At 36.6% G+C, this 18,691-nt stretch overlaps 1 protein-coding gene across 4 annotated transcripts in view; it reads left to right on the top strand.

The window, feature by feature from the left end:
• The window catches only part of SLC36A4 (solute carrier family 36 member 4), an 83,902-nt gene that overhangs the window by 21,148 nt on the left and 44,063 nt on the right, over positions 1–18,691 (top strand). For all 4 annotated transcript variants that reach the window (XM_081799018.1, XM_081799016.1, XM_081799017.1 and 1 more), the window contains exons 6-9: positions 1,917–2,001; positions 7,081–7,308; positions 9,453–9,551; positions 15,894–16,063. In XM_081799018.1, coding sequence (XP_081655144.1) covers positions 1,917–2,001; positions 7,081–7,308; positions 9,453–9,551; positions 15,894–16,063 — 582 coding nt within the window. The remainder of the gene's footprint in view (positions 1–1,916; positions 2,002–7,080; positions 7,309–9,452; positions 9,552–15,893; positions 16,064–18,691) is intronic.

Genomic DNA, 18,691 nt, shown 5'->3' with positions numbered 1-18,691 from the left:
GTAGTTCTATTTTTAACTTTTTAAGGACCCTCCATACTGTTTTCCACATTGGCTGTACCAGTTTGCATTTCCACCAACAGTGCAAGAGGGTTCCCTTTTCTCCACATCCTTGCCAACACCTGTTGTTTCTTGTGTTGTTAATTTTAGTCATTCTGACATGTGTGAGGTGATTTCTCATTGTAGTTTTGATTTGCATTTCGCTGATGATCAAGTATGTTGAGCATCTTTTTATGTGTTAGTTGGCCATCTCTGTGTCTTCTTTGGAAAAATGTCTGTTCTTGTTTTCTGACCATTTTTTAGTTGGATTATTCATTTTTTGGGTGTTGAGCTTTTTACGTTTTTTATATATTTGGGATACTAACCCCTTATGAGATATGTCATTTGCAAATAGCTTCTCCTATTCTGTAGGTTGCCTTTAGTTTTGATTGTTTCCTTTGTTGTGTAGAGCAATCTCATTATTTTAGATAAAATTGTGGTGTTTAGCTACATGCTCATAGGATATATGAAGTGTGTATTTTAGCACAATAGTAATTATACTATCTTATTGTTTAAATGTAACTTTATCATTGGTAGACATGGCAGATCAAAGCCAGACGAATACAGGACTGGAAAAATAAGCATAGGTACCTAGTCAACAAAATGCTCCCTATGGTACAAGTGATACGTGAAATGGAAATTAAAGGAAGAAAAAAAAAACAGTGCTAGTAGAGTTTATGGTTAAATACGGCCTTCCTGGGGATTTGTAGGAAGTTAGATTTGTTTATGAGCTGCTCAGAGCTCTTGATATGCCAAGTAGAAGAAGGAAGAAATCAGCCTCATGCCCTAGGATTTGCCCCAGAACTCTATCTTCTTCCTTCTTCTCCCCCAGAGTAGAGGCAGCTTTGTCTCTAGAGTGACTTGCAGGTAGATGTGGCTGGAGTGATTGTTGGTAGGATACTAAAATCCAAAGTGGATGAAAAGATCTTAAGCGAATACTTAAATATAATTCATCAGAGAGAAGAAACTTGAATTCATTGCAGGGTACCAAGATTATTTACAAGGGAGATCCCTGAAGAACTATGAGAGCTATAGTTATGACAAGAATGAAGATAGGCAAGGGCCCTTCCAATTTCAAATGAGAGAAGGAAGATGTGTAGATTTGTAGACCAGGTTGTTTGATAGCTTGACATCGATGGTCAAATAAAGACTATAATTAATTAGTAGGTGCATGCTGTTGTAATCACTCATTGTTCTCCAAACAAAATAGAGAAATATGGGCTGCATATTAATAATGTAGATAGATTTATAACTTGATTCCCAAACTATGCTAATATGACTGGTGACATCCCCTTCCCACCTCTGTACACTATTTTATGTAGCTAGAATTTTCTTAAGTATCTCATTAAACAATAAGAACAGAGCTAAGCTACTGGAGGGGTCTTTGGTCTTATGATTTAGGGCCATGCCCCCAGTCCTCTCCCATCTCATGTTCGTATTAGTGATTTGGATAGTGGAGAACATCTCATTCCTCATATTTCCAAATGACATGAAGCCAGGAGGGCCGGAAGATACACTGGGTTAATCAGAAAAAGATCTTGAGAAGTAGGAGAGATGGACCTAATCTAAAAGATGAAATGTTTTCATGATATCATTTTATAAGCAGATACTCAGACTGTTGAATTTCAGAAATAAGTGATAGGGAAATTTGGGCCTTTTACCTTAATGGAACATCTTTTTGCTCAATGATAATTCTAGTGACACACTGATCACAAATGTGTGCTGTTTGTAGAAAATACATATTTTGTTTATTTCTTATTTTAAGGAAGTGAAAAGAATATAAGCTATAATTAAATGTTTTAAAATAGTCTAAAAAGAGAAAAATATATTGATATATCAGCAGCTCTTATTGATACTTATTTGTGGGTATCTCTTTTCAGGACTGTGGTTGACTTTTTTCTGGTGATAACACAGCTGGGATTCTGTAGTGTTTACATTGTCTTCTTAGCTGAAAATGTAAAACAAGTAAGTATTTTTCTCCAGTTATCGAGGTCAGTTTCTTCCACGTCCATAGTTATGGCATCATATCTCCTCTGAGTAAGCCATGGTTGAACATGGAAATGTGTTCCTTTCATAAAGCATGTTACTTTGTAAATTTTCCTTTAGTCTTCTTTTTTGTAAGTTGAATTTTCTGCTACTGTTGTTGATTTTACTTTTTTTGCCATTATATATCAGTAATGTTTGTTCTGTCAGATCTGAACTGGACATAATTTAACTGACTCCTAGATACTTGAAATTTAGGTCTCAAAGCAGAAACACAGATGTTTGGGGAGTATATTTTTAAATTGATTTTTCATAAATAAATATAGAAGCCTTTAGCCAGCAACCTAAAAAGTGAAGTAAAAAGTGGGTATTACTAAAATCCAGTAACTATTGCTATTGCCTAAAAGATACTGTGTCCAAAAATGTGCAGCATTCTGTAATTCTCTCCATCCTTTTAGGGTTTGCTTTAAAAGGAAGTGGTTTGCAGTCTTGGTAGAGACTGTCAATTTGAACAAACATGCAAAGCACTGAAATAAAAAAGCTCCCCTATCAAAACAATGCCAAAACACATTTCTTTATGCGCTCTAGCTTGTAACTAGTACATTACACCCTGTTCTTCTTTAATCATTACTTTAATCAATAACATTTATTAACTATGCACATGTGCATGGTGCAGTAGTAGACATTTTACATAGTAATATATAGTACTTGTAGGTATTTTAATGCAAAATGATGTGAATATGTTTTCTAAAGAATCTAAATGTAAATATATAAGTATATATTTGGCTCACTTTTTCAAGTATAAAGTATGCTTCATTTACATTTAGACCAGGAATGGCAAACTTTTTCTGGAAAGGGCCAGATAATAAATATTTTCAGTTTTGCAGGCCATATGGTCTTCTCAACTTAGCCATAGACAATAATATATAAACATATATGGTAATATCCCAATAAAGTTGTATTTGCAAAATTAAGTGGTAGGCTGGATTTGGTGTATGGGCCATAATTTGCTAAAGCCCCTAGCTTAGATTTTTAATGTTGGAAAGGCTCATTGAGTCAACCCTTCTTTATAAATAAGAGAGTTGATGCTTTCATTAGCATTGCTTGTTATAGATGATGTGCTTTTGATTTACAAGTATTTAATTCCACAAGTTGCATATTCTTTAGACTATTAACTCAGTCAAGAGGCTATCTGTTGTTAAGAACTGATAAGACACACCACTTTACCAGTCATTTACGTAGAAGACAGTGGAAATGATCCTTTTTTAGGATGGTACAGCTTGGTAGTAATGTATCTTTTCTAATATCTCCTAAGAGAGCTACCAAAAAGCTTGATTTGAATTTATGGATAATGCTAATAATGCCTTACAACGTTACATTAATAAAGTATGACATTTTTCATTTAGTCTTTACTTCTTCGTAATGTACGACGCTCATTTTTTGAATGTGTAAATTGACTCTCACAAAGCATGAGCAGTGTGCCCTAAGTCATGTGAATTAAGCTGAGACCTAAGTCTGTGACCCAGCTGCCACCCAGTATATTAACTGTTCATTGTTGGACAGGAGCTTGTCTGATTTTAGCTGTGTGTGCGCATGTGATGTAATAGATGTCTATAAGCTTAGGGTTGGTGACTTTTTCCTGCAAAATGTTATCAGTTTCTTCCAAAGTAGATTGGAAGAATGTAACTCATTTGCACATATTCTAAGAAAACCAGGTAGAAAAGGTGGCTTTCTGGGAAGTAAGGAGAATGCCTGCTGTAGATAGAAGGACAAAAGTCCTTTTGAGGTATAAAAAGCAACATGGAAAAAGATACTCAGACTTGAGAAAAGTTGAAAGCAATAGTGAGCACCTCGCCTTGGCAGAGCAGACAGATGGTCACTGAAACAGCAGTGTCAGAGATGTTCACTGCCACATTTTAGAGCAGACTCCAGCAGTAGACGCACTGCTTGATTATGCCTTACCAATTACTGCTACTGTTAGAGTTAAAAACTCTAAGTTTATTACTGCATTAATCTACATAAAATCAAAGGTGCAATATTTTATCAAATCAAAGAAGTCAGGGTTTAGTTACCATACAGATGTGTGAACCTCCTGCTCTGTAACTGCCACAGGGCTGTTCTTGGTCCCATTAGGTCATTGTGAGCATTAGGCAGGGGGCAAGGGGTGGGTAGTGCCTCCAAGGATTCTAGCCCATCGTGGTTATAGTAGTTCCTCTCTGTTCTTACTCTAAGATACTCTAGAAAATTTCAGGTGGATGAAACAGTATATATGGGCATGAAGAGTGGGGAAGGAATATTACATTAACAGAAAAAAATATATAATGGTACCTAAGACTATGGACTTTAGAGATAGAGGATCCAAATTCAAGTCCCCACTCTCTCCATTTTAAGTCACACATTGGACAAGATCTCCTGATCCCTGGTCAAACCTAAGTTTCCTTATTTGTAAAATGGGAATAGCAACAAAATCTCCCATTGTTCCTCCTAAACTTATCCTGAGGCTCAGCTGACAAGAGGTTTGTGAAACCCTTTGCAAAAAGTAAAGTAGTATACAAATATAGGGTGTTAAGGCTTTAATTCTGCATTTATTTTAGCTTTGCTGAAGAACATACTCTACCTTTGGAATTTTAACCATTAGATTACTGAATCATTGAAGACTAATAAGTAGTAGATGTTAGTAAATTTAAGCTTTAAATGGAAACAACTGAATTTAGTAATTTTATTTTATAATATTTATTTCAGTGTTTTGCATTTTGGTAAACATGTGAGATCATAGGAAGTCCTATTAGATAGCCAATATCTGTCTCTAGAGGGCACCAAAGGACTCAAATGTTTACCTGAATCTTGCTCTGGGTATGTATCTGCACTTTATTTTATTTTTTAATCCTGACAATTTTTATAACCATATTTCTGCCAAAGAATACTAAATTATTATGAGATATTTGTGACAGAATTAATTTCATATTCCCAACCATCTCACCATTCAAACTACCCTTTTTAAAATTGGTTATGTAACTGATTTTCTCTTGCCAGGTATCCTTGTTAGAGCTTAATTTTGATCATTACCTAATCTGCTTATTGGCGGTACTTCTTGGATACAGAAGCATTTGGCTATAAATAATTTTGTAACTGGGAAAATTGAGTCAACAAAAAAGATATACTTTTAAAAACCAAGTAATGTGAATTACCAATCTTCCTTCTATTTCAAGTTATAGAATATGAAATATAAAGTTTTGATGAGCAGTTACGAGGTAAACATGAGGTATGCATTTCTTAAATGGTTCATGGTGTAACCTGAGAGTTTGTTAGTCCAGTATGAGTTACAAGTTGCCTATCTAGCTTAAAACTAGTAGATATATTCCCTACAGTTTAAGATGATGTGTACATTTGTAGTGACACTAAACATTGCTTATCATAAATTGTAAGTATAAAATTAAAAGAAACAACTTGAATTGTTAATCATACTATAATTTTGTTCTAAACTTCTGCTTGTGGGCCTCTTAATACTTAGTATATTTAGAAAGAGAGATGTCAGAGTAAAGGCCAGGCTGATACTTGGCAGGGCCCCCTCCCGGATTGAAGTATTTGGTCAAGTTAGAGCATCCAGCTGTCGCAAGCTAAATTCTAGTCTCACTCCTGGGCTGGAATCTTAGAACTACCACTTACTGATTTGATATTATGTAAGTTTTTTTAACCCTCCCTAATCCTCAGTTTTCTCAACCACAAATTAAAATTAATACTACCACCAACCTCAGGGAGTTGTTTTGAGGATGAGATGAGATGTTGTGTATCACGTATTTAGTTCAGTCCTCAAAAAATGCTTCCTATTATTACTATAGGGTCTGGTTCTTAAGAATTGATGTATTCAGAGACTTGATCATGTTATTGTGTTCAATGGGGGGGTACAGTGTTTGGGGGCAAATAGATTTTCACTAGTATTTAAGTTATAATATTCTCTGCCTCTGCTTTGAATTTTTAAAAATGTTTTTAAAATCCTCTATAATTTCATTTCTATTTTAGTAAGTTGGATTATGTGATTAATTGAATAAGAGACGATTTTTAATATATGGAACCTATAAATTATTGTATCTCGAACACTGAATGTTGGTTTATAGAAGTGGCTGAATAAATTTTAAGGTAAAACTGATTTATTGAAGTTTTTTGCTCTAGCAAAAATTTATCTACATCTAACACATGGTCATGAATGAATTTAGTGGATTCTTAATAAGTATTTATTGATAGTGATGATAATTTAAAAACAGTTGTTTTATAAAACAGTTTTAAAGCTAGACTATGATTTCTAAGCTTTATTTTGACAACTGTACATTTCTAAGATGTACTTAAGAGCTTGTTTCCTCCTCTGAAGAAAATAAGTCGGAGTAGGATATCCAGAGTAGAATATGGTCATTCTCGACAAGTGTGCATCCACTTTTGATTATCTCAAAAACAAATTGAACCTTTGCAGGGATCATGAGCACAAAACTTCAAAATAAATTAGTAAATTCATCCTCATAATTTTTCTTTTTTAAGATTTTATTTATTTATTTGAGAGAGAGAATGAGAGAGAGAGCATGAGAGGGGGGAGGGTCAGAGGGAGAAGCAGACTCCCCGCCAAGCAGGGAGCCTGATGCAGGACTCGATTCTGGGACTCCAGGATCATGACCTGAGCTGAAGGCAGTCGCTTAACCAACTGAGCCACCCAGGCACCCAGCCTCATAATTTTCTAGTGAACTTTCTTTTTACAGTATGATAAAAGAAGTTATATTGCAAAGAAGATTATCCTATTTTATGATGTAATGTATGGTGATTAACATAACAATAAAAATTTTTTAAAATTTTCAAATACAAAAAGATTATCCTATTTTAATTATCCTTAAATTTGATAAATATATATTTCCAGGAAGCTATAATATCTTGAAAAAATGTAAATATTTGATTTATTGTAAAGGAACTTATCATAGAGTATATAGATAATAAATTTCTTTATATTTTTTTATTTATAAGTTGATGGAAGTTTTTTTTTTTTCCCCTCTTTCTTATTCTCCTGGTAATCCTATATAGGTTCATGAAGGATTCCTGGAGAGTAAAGTGTTTCTTTTGAATAGTACCAATTCATCAAACCCTTGTGAGAGAAGAAGTATTGACCTAAGGATATATATGCTTTGCTTTCTTCCATTCATAATTCTTTTGGTCTTCATTCGTGAGCTAAAGAATCTATTTGTGCTTTCATTCCTTGCCAACATTTCCATGGCTGTCAGCCTTGTGATAATTTATCAGTATGTCATTAGGGTAAGTATAATGTGTTTTTAACTGAGTGTCATATGTTTCTTAATAAGTAAATTCTTTGTTTACTTTTGAGGTAAAAGTAATGGTATGTAAAGACCCCTACTTCATTATGTGGCACACAGGAGATAATCAGTCAGCTTTGGTTTCCTTTTGGGGGATACCGATCAGCTGGAAAGGTGTGTGACATAGAGCACAAGTTTTGTATTCAGGTCTGGTTTTAAATCTTGGTAAATATGCTTCTGGGCTTTATGACATTGCTGCAGAAGAGAGTAATACCTACCCTAGTAAGCTGTGAGATTTAGGATCATGCCTCAGCACACTGTATAACATGAAACAAAGACCTCATTAGTGTTTTGTTTACACTTTTAAGATTTGAACCAGTCTCCACATGGGAGGATAGATATAATTTTATAATTTTCTTTACTTCTGAACCTTTACTTGCTGCCACCACCTCAGTTCACTGCCACTATCCTAGTCCATAACCTCTTTATTGGAAGTATGCAACCTCAACTGATTTCATTGTCCGTTGTCTGGGGAGCCTAACAATAAAAGAAGTATTCCTAAAAAAAAAAAAAAATTGATGGGATTCAGGGGATCTGCAAATCCATTAAAAGTATTCGCAAGATTTAATGTTTCTGTATGTATATATGCATTCTTCTACTGAGCAGTGTATAGCTGTCATTTCTCAAAGGGGCCAATGACTCAGAAAAGGTCAAGCATCCCTGTGCTATTCTTTTCTGATCCAATCTATTTTATATATTATTGCTGCAATTGTTCTAAAATCTCCACTGGCAATTTATTACAAACTCTGTTTCATACCTGCCCCCCAAATTCCAAAACCTGTAGACGTTTTCTTATTGCACATAAAAGTGGAAGGGGACAGGCAGGAAGGTCTCATAAGGCTTTCTGTAGTTCATGACCCCTTAGATGAACATGTAAGAGTTAGTGGAGCAGAAAAGGAGGTTCCTTAGGTAGAGGGAACAGTGTGAGTCTTGACTAACAGTGTTATCAAATGACTCAAACACTTACTACCCTTTTCATTTTGACCATAGCTTGTGTTTTCCATCATGTATCACCATCATATCACACAAGTCTCCCTGTGCTTCAGATGTTCTAGACCTCTCTATTTCCCAGATTATCCATGTGCTTTCACACTTCAGTTTCTTTTTTCATCCTCTTTCCTTGGCCTTGAATTCCACTTCCAGCTAGGTAAGGCAGAGAACACAGGATGGTGAGCAGAGTGGGAACCAGTCTTGGGGTGGCTGGAAGCGGTAGCCATCATGGAACCAGAGATCTTGAACAAGATGTGCATTTGTGAGTTTCCAGATAGTGAAAGTTGGAACAAGTCTATGCGTCAAGACCTAGTAATCAAAGCCAGAATCAAGAAATATGTACAAATAATAAGGGTAATAGTAACTGTCTAGGTAAAGAGTAAGACACTGCGGGGCACCTGGGTGGCTCAGTCGTTAAGCATCTGCCTTCAGCTCAGGTCATGATCCCAGGGTCCTGGGATCGAGCCCCACATCAGGCTCCCTGCTTGGCAGGAAGCCTGCTTCTCCCTCTCCCACTCCCCTGCTTGTGTTCCTGCTCTCGCTGTCTCTCTCTCTGTCAAATAAATAAATAAAATCTTAAAAAAAAAAAAGAGTAAGACACTGAGACCAGGAGGAGACCTGTACTAGGAAGCAGCAGAGTTATGAGGTAAAAAGCCAAAGTCAGGAACCAGGTACCTTGGAAACTGAAAGAGCAATGAAAACAGAGTAGAAAATGGATTTCACTGGACACCATGAGCAGTGGTTGATACTATGCCTCTCAGCTCAGATTGAGTATGCTTATGTATTTCCTGTTGTGCCAGGAGCCATACCCAGAGTGAACAGCCCGGGACTTGAAGGTGGAAGCAGGTAATCAGGAGCATTTAGCCCAGATGGAATGTGCGGGCATGAGGGAAGCAGTGGCTCTTGGCAGTGAAGTCCTAACAGCTTGGCTACATTTAACATAGGATGCTTAAAGTGTTTATTGAAAGAATTATTCACTTTTATAACATACATTTGCTGTTGTGAAGCTCAGAAGTATATGATTTCGCTCTTTATTTTAAATTCTTTAAAATAAGTAAAGATACAACTTCTCTTATTTTTTCTCTCTTTTTCCAGAATATGCCAGATCCCCACAACCTTCCAATAGTGGCTGGTTGGAAAAAATACCCACTCTTTTTTGGTACTGCTGTGTTTGCTTTTGAAGGCATAGGAGTGGTAAGAATTTAGTCTTTATTATTATTTTAAAAAATTTTAAGTCAACACAAAGATTTATGTAGTCAAACTACATTTAAAAATGCATTTTTCTTTTTTGTTGCCATTTTCTTCATTGCCAGAACACTATTTGTAGTTTTGTAGGTTAGACTTGAATTATAGCTTAGTTTAGATGATTTTTAACATTTTATTATGGAAATTTTCAAGCCTAAGACAAAATCTAGAGAATAGCCTGATGAACTCTTGTGTAAGCATCACCCAGCTTCAAAAATCGACTCATGGCCAGTTTTGTTTTATCTGTATTCCATCTACTCTGCCAAGCCCAGGTTACATTCAGACAGATCCCAAACATCATATTTTATAGACTAGATGATTTGAAGTGAATTGAAATTGTTACAAAGTTACTATTACATAGAAGAATCAAATATAAATTCTCCCCTTAGATTTACACATATCATATTTGTTTTGAGAAATGATGTTATCATAAAGCTAATACCAAGAAATACAAGCACCCTGAGGATTCTAAGATCTTAAATATTTCCATTTAAGATGCTTCCAGTTTATTTAAAGCCTGGAATGTGTAGATTTAGGGAAAACAGAATATCACTCTCTGCTTTATAGCTTATGTTTCATTGTCTGATGGTTTGGTATGGGAGGGAAACCACTTAAACATATCTATATGAACTACAGATGAAATAAGACCTAGGAGACAATTTTATACTATTTTACTTGGGTACTTGCTCTCCCTGAATTCTCCTTTAGAGAATTCTCACAAATTCTTACAGTTCCATTTATCGAACGGTTACAGACATAACTGCAGATTTTCATTTCTGTCTTTAACCAGTAAGTTCTAGTTAACTATTGGACATTTCCAGTTAAGTTGTTCCTCTAACATCTCAAGTTCGACAGCTCCGAGTCTGACATAGACTTTCTTAATCCAAAACCAGCTTCACTTTCTCATTTCCCTATTTCTTTTAGTTTTATTTTCAGTTGCTCAAGCTTGAAACATTGGAGCATTTCCTTTCACTTTGTCCCTGGTTCCCCTATTCCATTGGTAATTAAGGCATGTTTATTTTTCTTTCATATTTCCCCATAAATGAAATTACATTTAAAACACCCACAGTGTTGCTAACCCCAGAGAGAGCCTACATAAATGTGAATTTCCTTCCTTTCCTCCTTTTCTAGCTGCACCGGCACCATTCTTAACCATAGCCTCTTATTTCAGGTCTGGATTATCTCCAGAACATCAGATGGTTCTCCCTTCTATTAACCAGTTAATATTTCCATATGGACCTCACTTACCTAAAAAGTAGAGCTATTACTGGAGTTAGTGTCACATAGGGTTACTGTGAGGACTACATGAGATGCTGCCTGCAAAGCATCTAGAATAATACGTGGCAGGGGGTGGTCCAAGATGGCAGTAGGGAAAGATCTTGAACGCCCCTTCTCCCCTGGACACACTACAGCTACAGCTACATATGGAATAATTACCTCGAGCAGGAGCTGAAAACTAGCTGAACAGCTGCTCCACAACAAGGAACAATAGGGCCACCTCAAGACGGATAGGAGAGACAGAGATGTGGGCTCACCAAAAACTCTACCTCTGGTGCAGCAACCCAATATAGGCAGGCATCTTACAAGCCCAGAGCCTTTCCCTAGGGAGCAAGGGGTTTGTGTCCCACAGCAGGCAGCCCAGCCCTTGAGACCTGCACTGGAGAGACAAGCCTCCAATGGGGCTTCCATCCATAGGACCCAAAGGGCTGTTGGGATCTGAGAAACTCCTTTTAAAGGGCTTGCATGTGGACTCACCTGCCCCAGAACCTAGCATAGAAGCTGCAGTTTGAAAGGTGCCTAGACTCTATGTGAAGGAGATTCATTTGCTAATCTTAAAGCATCTGCTGGAGGGGTGGGGACAAGTTGGGACTTTCTCCAGGGATGGTGAGCACCATATCTGTAGTCTCCCTCTATGATGCTAGTGCAGGTGGACACTCACAAACACAGCAATCTCCCGATGGCTTGCTAACACTGGTGGGCCTGCCCTGCCCTCAGTGTTCTTCCCCTGCCTTACTAAAGCTGTGGGCAAGTGTAGTCCACACAGGGGTGCCCCTTGATCACCTGGCCCTCGTGGCTAGGGGGGGTTTGTGTTCCAGGGCCCCATAGGACTTTAACAATGGGAATGACAGTTCTTGGCAGCATGCCATGCTGAGGGCACTGCACAGACAACAGACTGAAATGCACCCCAAGTCAGCCAGTGAAAAAGGCCTATTTACGGTGCTGAAGCTTTAACCCGAGGGACAGGCTTCAGGTTTGCCACATATCTCAAGGCTGCAGAAGCGCTCTCAGGGCACGTAGACAGGGAAATACCATCTCGTGCCCTCCTTTGGTCTTGTTACAGCTTTCTGGTACCTCCCAGAAAGGGGCTTATACAGTTATCTGAAACCTTGACTTTTACAACTGTTCCCCCAGGGGACCCTCCACATCTCCTGGTCTAGAGGCCAGCAGGGTTTACAGTTATGGTCCCATAGGACTGTGTATTTCTATACTTTAAAAGCTGCTGCCTGAGGATCTGACTTCCAGTCATCCTGAAACTTGGCAGTAACTGAGATCCCTACACTGGAACACTGGCAGCTCTTGGCACACCTTCAACAACTGAAATTTATCAAGAATAAATCAGGCTACTTAGATAATCACAAAGGTCCAAGAGACAACCAAGAACTAGGTCAAGGTTGAATGATAGAGTTCATCTTCTACACAAGGTCACTCCTTCAAGACTGGGAAATGTAGCTGTTTCAGCTAATACATAGAAACAAACACAGAGAGTCAAGAAAAATGAGGTGCAGGAATATGTTCCAAATGAAGGAACAAGACAAAACTTCAGAAAAAGACCCTAGTGAAATGGAGATAAGTAATCTACCTGATAAAGTGTTCAAAGTCATGGTCATAAAGATGCTCCTGGAACTTGGAAGAAGAATGGATATTCTTCAACAAAGCAAAAGAAAAATGTAAGTACCAAACAGAAGTCGTAAAGCTGAAGAATACAATTACTGAACTGAAAAATATACTAGAGGGCTTCAAAAGCAGACCAGATGAAGCAGAAGAACTGATCAGTGACCTCAAAGACAGGGCAGTGGAACTCACTCAAACAGAACAGCAAAAAGAAGAATTTGACGCCAGAAAGAATAGCATTTGCGTTATAGGGATTGAAAGGGGGAAGATAGGGAAGAAATAATGGCTGGAAATTTCCCTAACCTGGGGAAGGAAACAGACATCCAGATAGTTCCAAATAAGATGAACCCCAAGAGATCCACACTGAGACACATAACTAAAATGTCAAAAGTTAAAGAGGAAATCTTAAATGCAATAAGAGAAAAACAATTTGTTTCATACAAGGGAACCCCCATGAAGCTGTTAGCTGATTTTTTACCAGAAAAATCAGAAGGGAGTAGCATGATATATTCAAAGTACTGAAAGGAAAAAAACTTCCAACCAAGAATACTCTACTTGGCAAGGTTATCATTTGGAATTGAAGGAGCACTTAACCTGAATAAAAGTGCGAGCATGGGCATCCTTGACTTGTTCCTGATCATAGAGAAAAAGCTGTCAACTTTACATAGTTGAGTTGATGCCAGCTGTGGGCCTGTCATATATGGCCTTTATTATGTTGAATAATGTTCCCTGTATACACACTTCATTGAGTGTTTTTATCATGAACAAATATTGAATTTTATAAGTGCTTTTTCTGCATCTATGGAGATGATCATATGATTTTTATTTTTATCCTTCATTTTGTTAATTTGGTGTATGATGTTAATTCATTTGTAGATGCTGAACCATTCTTGCATCCCTGGAATAAATCTCTCTTGATTATGATATATGATCCTCTTAATGTATTGTTGAATTTGGTTTGATATATGATCCTTTTAATGTATTGTTGAATTTGGTTTGCTAATATTTTGTTAAGCATTTTTGCATCTATGTTCATCAGGAATATTGCTTACAATTCCCTTCCTCCCTTCCTCCCTTCCTCCCTTCCTTCCTTCCCTTCTTCCCTCCTCCTCCTCTCCCTCCTCCCCCTCCCCCCCCCTCCATGTCCTTGTCTAGTTTAGGTATCAGGGAAATGCTGGCATAGTAAATGAGTTTGGAAATATTCCCTCCTCTTCGGTTTTCTGGAAGTATCTGAAAAGGATAGGTATTTAAATATTTTTTGAATGTTTGGTAGAATTTGCTTGTGAAGTCATCTGGTCCTGGACTTTTGTTTGTTAGGAGTTTTTTAATTACTGATTTAATCTCCTTACTAGTAATCTTTCTGTTCTGATTTTCTAGTTCTTCATGATTCAGTGTCTTGGAACATTGTGTATTTTAAGGAATTTATCCATCTCTTCCAGTTTCCTCAATTTTTTGTCATATAATTGTCCATAGTAGTCTCTTATGAACCTTTGTATTTCTGTAGTATCAGTAGTAACTTCTCTTTCATTTCTGATTTTATTTATATGAGCCCTCTCTCCTTTTTAGTTGGTAAGTCTAGCTAAAGGTTTGCCAATTTTGCTTGGCAACTATAGGCAATAATACTTTATTGCATATTTGAAAGTTGCCAAGAGAGTAAATCTTTAAAGTTCTCATTACAGAAAAAAAAATCATAATTTTGTATGGTGACGGATAGTAACTAGACTTATTGTGGTGATCATTTTGCAGTGTATACAAATATCAAACTCTTATGTTTACAACTGAAACTAATGTTATATGCCGATTTTATCTTAATTAAAAAAGAAAAATACCTGGCACGTTGTAAGTACTCAGTAAATACTTGCTGTTATTATTTCTTAGTATCTTTTACTGTATGGTCAAATCATATGGCCAAAACCTCTGAAGATTTGCCTTAAAAAACTTAACTCTTCAATTAGCCTTTTTTTCAAGGTTTTTTTTTTTTCACATAATAAAAATAACTTTTTCATCTCACTAAATTGACAGCAGATACAAATGGCTAGATATAGAAGCAATCACAGACATGAATATACCTGGGTTAGTGTGCACACACGTATATCACTTCAGCTGAGAGATACACAGTAGCGACAGGCACACCCAGCACCCAGATCTGGACTTCTAAATACCATTCTACAACAAAAGAACCGAAGTTCTTTGGAGAAAGGTCTGATTCTGGGGCTGAAACAAGGACATTCCAGATGAGTCTAGAGCATCTTGTAGTGCTAGAAAGTATGGAAATGCTAAAACAAAACAAAACAAAAGAACGGAGGCATGCAAAGGAATACAGGAAGCAACCTGATGGAATTCACAATGACCAAAGCTGGAACAATATGAGCAACAAAATAAATAAGTGTTTTGGATTCATATTCACAGTATAAAACAAATATATATGAATGCATACTAATATAAATAAATGATTAAATAAATACATATATAGGGGGGATTCCCAAATAATTTATGTAGATGCTTCCCCTCCAGGAGGTATGGCTTAATCTCCCCAGTCCCTGGAGTATGGGCTGCATTTAGTGACGTGGCTTCCAATGAACAGAATATGATGAGAAAGAAGAAAAGACCTTTATAAGCAGAGAAACCTGGCAAACACGGCCTTAAACCAAGTGATCAAAGTCAATTTCACCAGTGGCAAATCATGTTGATAGCATGTGTGATGAGAAGGGCATTTCACCTCTATGGTATCTTGTTCTAAAACCTATAATCCCAGTGTACAGACAGCAGACAACATCAGATAGATCCCAGCAGAGAGACATTATACCAAATACCTAACCAGTGCTCCTTAAAACTGTCAAGATAATGAACAATGAGGAAGGATTACAAAACCATCACAGATCAGAGAAGACCAAGGAGATAATGGTGACAAAATGCAATGTGGCATCCTGGAAGGGACCTTGGAACAGAAAAAGGACATTAGTAGAAAACCTAGTGAAATCCAAATAAAATATGGAGTTTAACAGTAACGAACCAATGTTGGTTCTTAGTTGTAACAAATGTACTTTGGTAGTTTAAAATGTTAACAATGGGGCAAACTGGTCAGGGGTATATGGGAGTTTTCTGTTTATCTTTGCAACTTTTCTGTAAATCTAAAATTATTCCAAAATAAAAAGTTTATTTAAAAAAATCTGACAGATTTGCCTGCCAAGAGCTAATTTCAGACCTTTTTATTTTAAGGATTTGAAAATCTGTAGTGTAAAAAATATATATAACACCAAGAAAAATATTCAGCAGTTATGTGTTATTTTAAAGGAAATAAAATGTGCATATAAACTATAGAAAGCATAATTTGCGTATATATAAGATGGGATACTAGATGGTTTTAAATTACTTGTATTACCTGCATTCTCTTCTTAGGTTCTTCCACTGGAAAATCAAATGAAAGAATCAAAACGCTTCCCCCAAGCATTGAATATTGGCATGGGAATTGTTACAACCTTGTATGTAACATTAGCTACCTTAGGATATATGTGTTTCCGTGATGAAATCAAAGGCAGCATAACATTAAATCTTCCCCAGGATGTATGGTAGGTAGATATGAGTTTGTTAATCCTAATTTGTATACTTTATAGATATAGCTTACCAGTATTTGGTGACAAAGGTGTATTTTTGGATTTGTGGTTTAAACATTTAAAAATTTTATTGTGATTTCTTATTTGTGTAACCTAGAATTTTTTCATAATCTTCAGAGGAGACCGTCTATGATTTTACAGATTTCTTGGGACTCTTTAAAAAGATTAAAAATTGTAGTATATTCCAAATTTGAGTAAAATATAAAAGTAAAATATGGATTCTTTTACTATGGACTCACTGTAATAAAAAATGTAATACTTATACTCACTGCCAAAAAACCCAACACTCTGGATTCCTGATAAAATAATAAAACCCATCACTTATGACCCTCACTATTTTACTGGTCAGCCTTAATATGGTATGTACCCCAGATCCTTTCAGAACACAGATAGGACACATTATTAAAAAATAATATGGTGCCTCTTAATATTCTATTAATATTAGAACCATATTCTGCAAAATGAAGCAATACAGAGGGTTTTTTCCTTCTTCCAGAGATTGGTCTCTGGAGATTTTTAAAAAGATATTGGCAGCAATTACCATGTAGACGTGCTCCCTTATTTATAAAACAGAAAGTAACTCCTTAGTTTTGACAAATACAAAGAATAAATGTTAAATTGCTCATTTAATTAATGTCCCACTGCTCGTTGAGCTGCTTGGATAGAAGTCTGTGAAACCTGAGATGTTTTTAAATATTACGTGTTCTGACTGGCATCCTATTGGTAGCTTGGGAGTTTGTCTACCTCTCAGTAGTCATCTGAACCCTGGGTTTTTACTGGAGTCGAAAATGTTGTAAGAACAAATGCATATAGGAAGCCATTTGTGATAGAATGTACCTAGAATAGTTTCCAGGTTGCACAAGGAGCAAACAAGCAGTGTGTTCATTTTTTTATAATTATAATTCTACTTTAGCTATGACACATTTTATAAATGTATTTCATGATAGAAACGTGTCAAATGTTATGCCTTCATTTCAGACTAGAGACATGATCACAAACAAGATATATAACTTTAAGCATTTATTTCAGTAACTTATGTTATAGTTATTTATATAATTTTGTTTCTTCCAAATATGCCTCTTTTTGTAATAGTTTAATACAGGCTAGAAGCTTAAACAGATTAATATAAGAAATAATCAAGGCTAAAAATTATGGTAGCATAATTCTTTTTTTTTCAACTACTATATAATGTCTAGAAAATAGTATTTTCCCAACTTAGAATAATATTTAGAATAAATCTGAAGAATAATTTTATAAATAAAATTGACAAGTACTTTTAATAAGTCAAATATAAAATGTAAGTGGAAACAATCTCAGAATTCTTCCCTACTCTTCTTCACAGAAGTATTTAAAGAGAGAAGGGATCGAAGGGGGAGTATGCATGCATGTCAAGTTAAGATGTTCCTATTCCCAGAGAGTGAAGAGCATGGCGAAGAACAGTGGGAGAGACAAGCAGGGAATGCTGTCGGTGTTCACAACTGAGTCTTGAGGGAGCCCTGATGCCCCTGCAGTAGCTCTGTGTAATCCTTGCCTTTTTCCGCACCCCCTTCCTGCCTCTCACCTTATCCCTCATTGTATGGCTTTACACTTAGAACTAGTTGCAAAGTCTTGATTAAAAAGGGACCATCACGGGGCTCCTGGGTGGCTCAGTTGGTTAAGCAACTGCCTTCGGCTCAGGTCATGATCCTGGAGTCCCAGGATCGAGTCCCACATCGGGCTCCCTGCTCAGTGGGGGGTATGCTTCTCTCTCTGCCCTCTTCCCTCTTGTGCTCTCTGTCTCTCATTATCTCTCTCTCAAATAAATAACTAAAATCTTTAAAAAAAAAAAAAAAAGGGACCATCACATCCTTGTCTCTGTTCAAGAAAGCCTAGCTAGTCACATGCTTTTCATTTAGAGGAAAGGATAGTACATGTATCCTAAGAAACAAAAATCTGGACGGAAAGCAAGTCAAGATACGTAATTCTCCTTCAGAGAACTTGTGTTGGCTAATTCCTTTTCCTTGTGGAGATAAGCCTTCAGTGGCCCGCTGTCCATTTCTTTATGGTCTCTGCCTCTGGGACAGTTAAAATAACAGCCATGACTGAGGAATAATGCAGAGGAGATGCTTGTCTTTATATAGTGATAGTCTTCTGTAAAATGAGAAGTTTGGACTGGAATGATCATAGGATTATATCTAAAATTTCTTTCTTGATGTACTATGTGTGAGTCTCTTCTTCCTTTCCCTCCCTGTGCTTCAGGCGATAGGCCCAGGAAGTCAGAGAACGTGCAGTGTACTGGTTATTGTTGGTATAAAAGCCGTTGGCCGTCACAAGAGCCTAGGGGGCTCATAGCTGCTAGTGATGGGAAGCTGTAAAGGTCTTTTGATGCCATGTGACTTACATTCTCAGAATTCAGAACGGGTAGTCCTACAAGAAAATGCTGAATTAGAAAGCAGCCCCAGGATAAAGCAAGTATGGATTAGAGAAGCTCCAAGTTATTAACTGTTTATTGATTGAGGTATCACCTTTTAAAACTAGTTACGAGTAGTATTATTCAGTGTATCACATTTAGATTTTGAAGCAAAGATTGTGTTTTAAAGATGA

This window comes from Leptonychotes weddellii, chromosome 11 (genome assembly GCF_054177405.1).
Source record: "Leptonychotes weddellii isolate Sample4059 chromosome 11, ASM5417740v2, whole genome shotgun sequence".
Classification (NCBI taxonomy): domain Eukaryota; kingdom Metazoa; phylum Chordata; class Mammalia; order Carnivora; family Phocidae; genus Leptonychotes; species Leptonychotes weddellii.
Note: the sequence above shows the minus strand (reverse complement) of the source record. Positions and strands in the feature narration are given on the sequence as shown.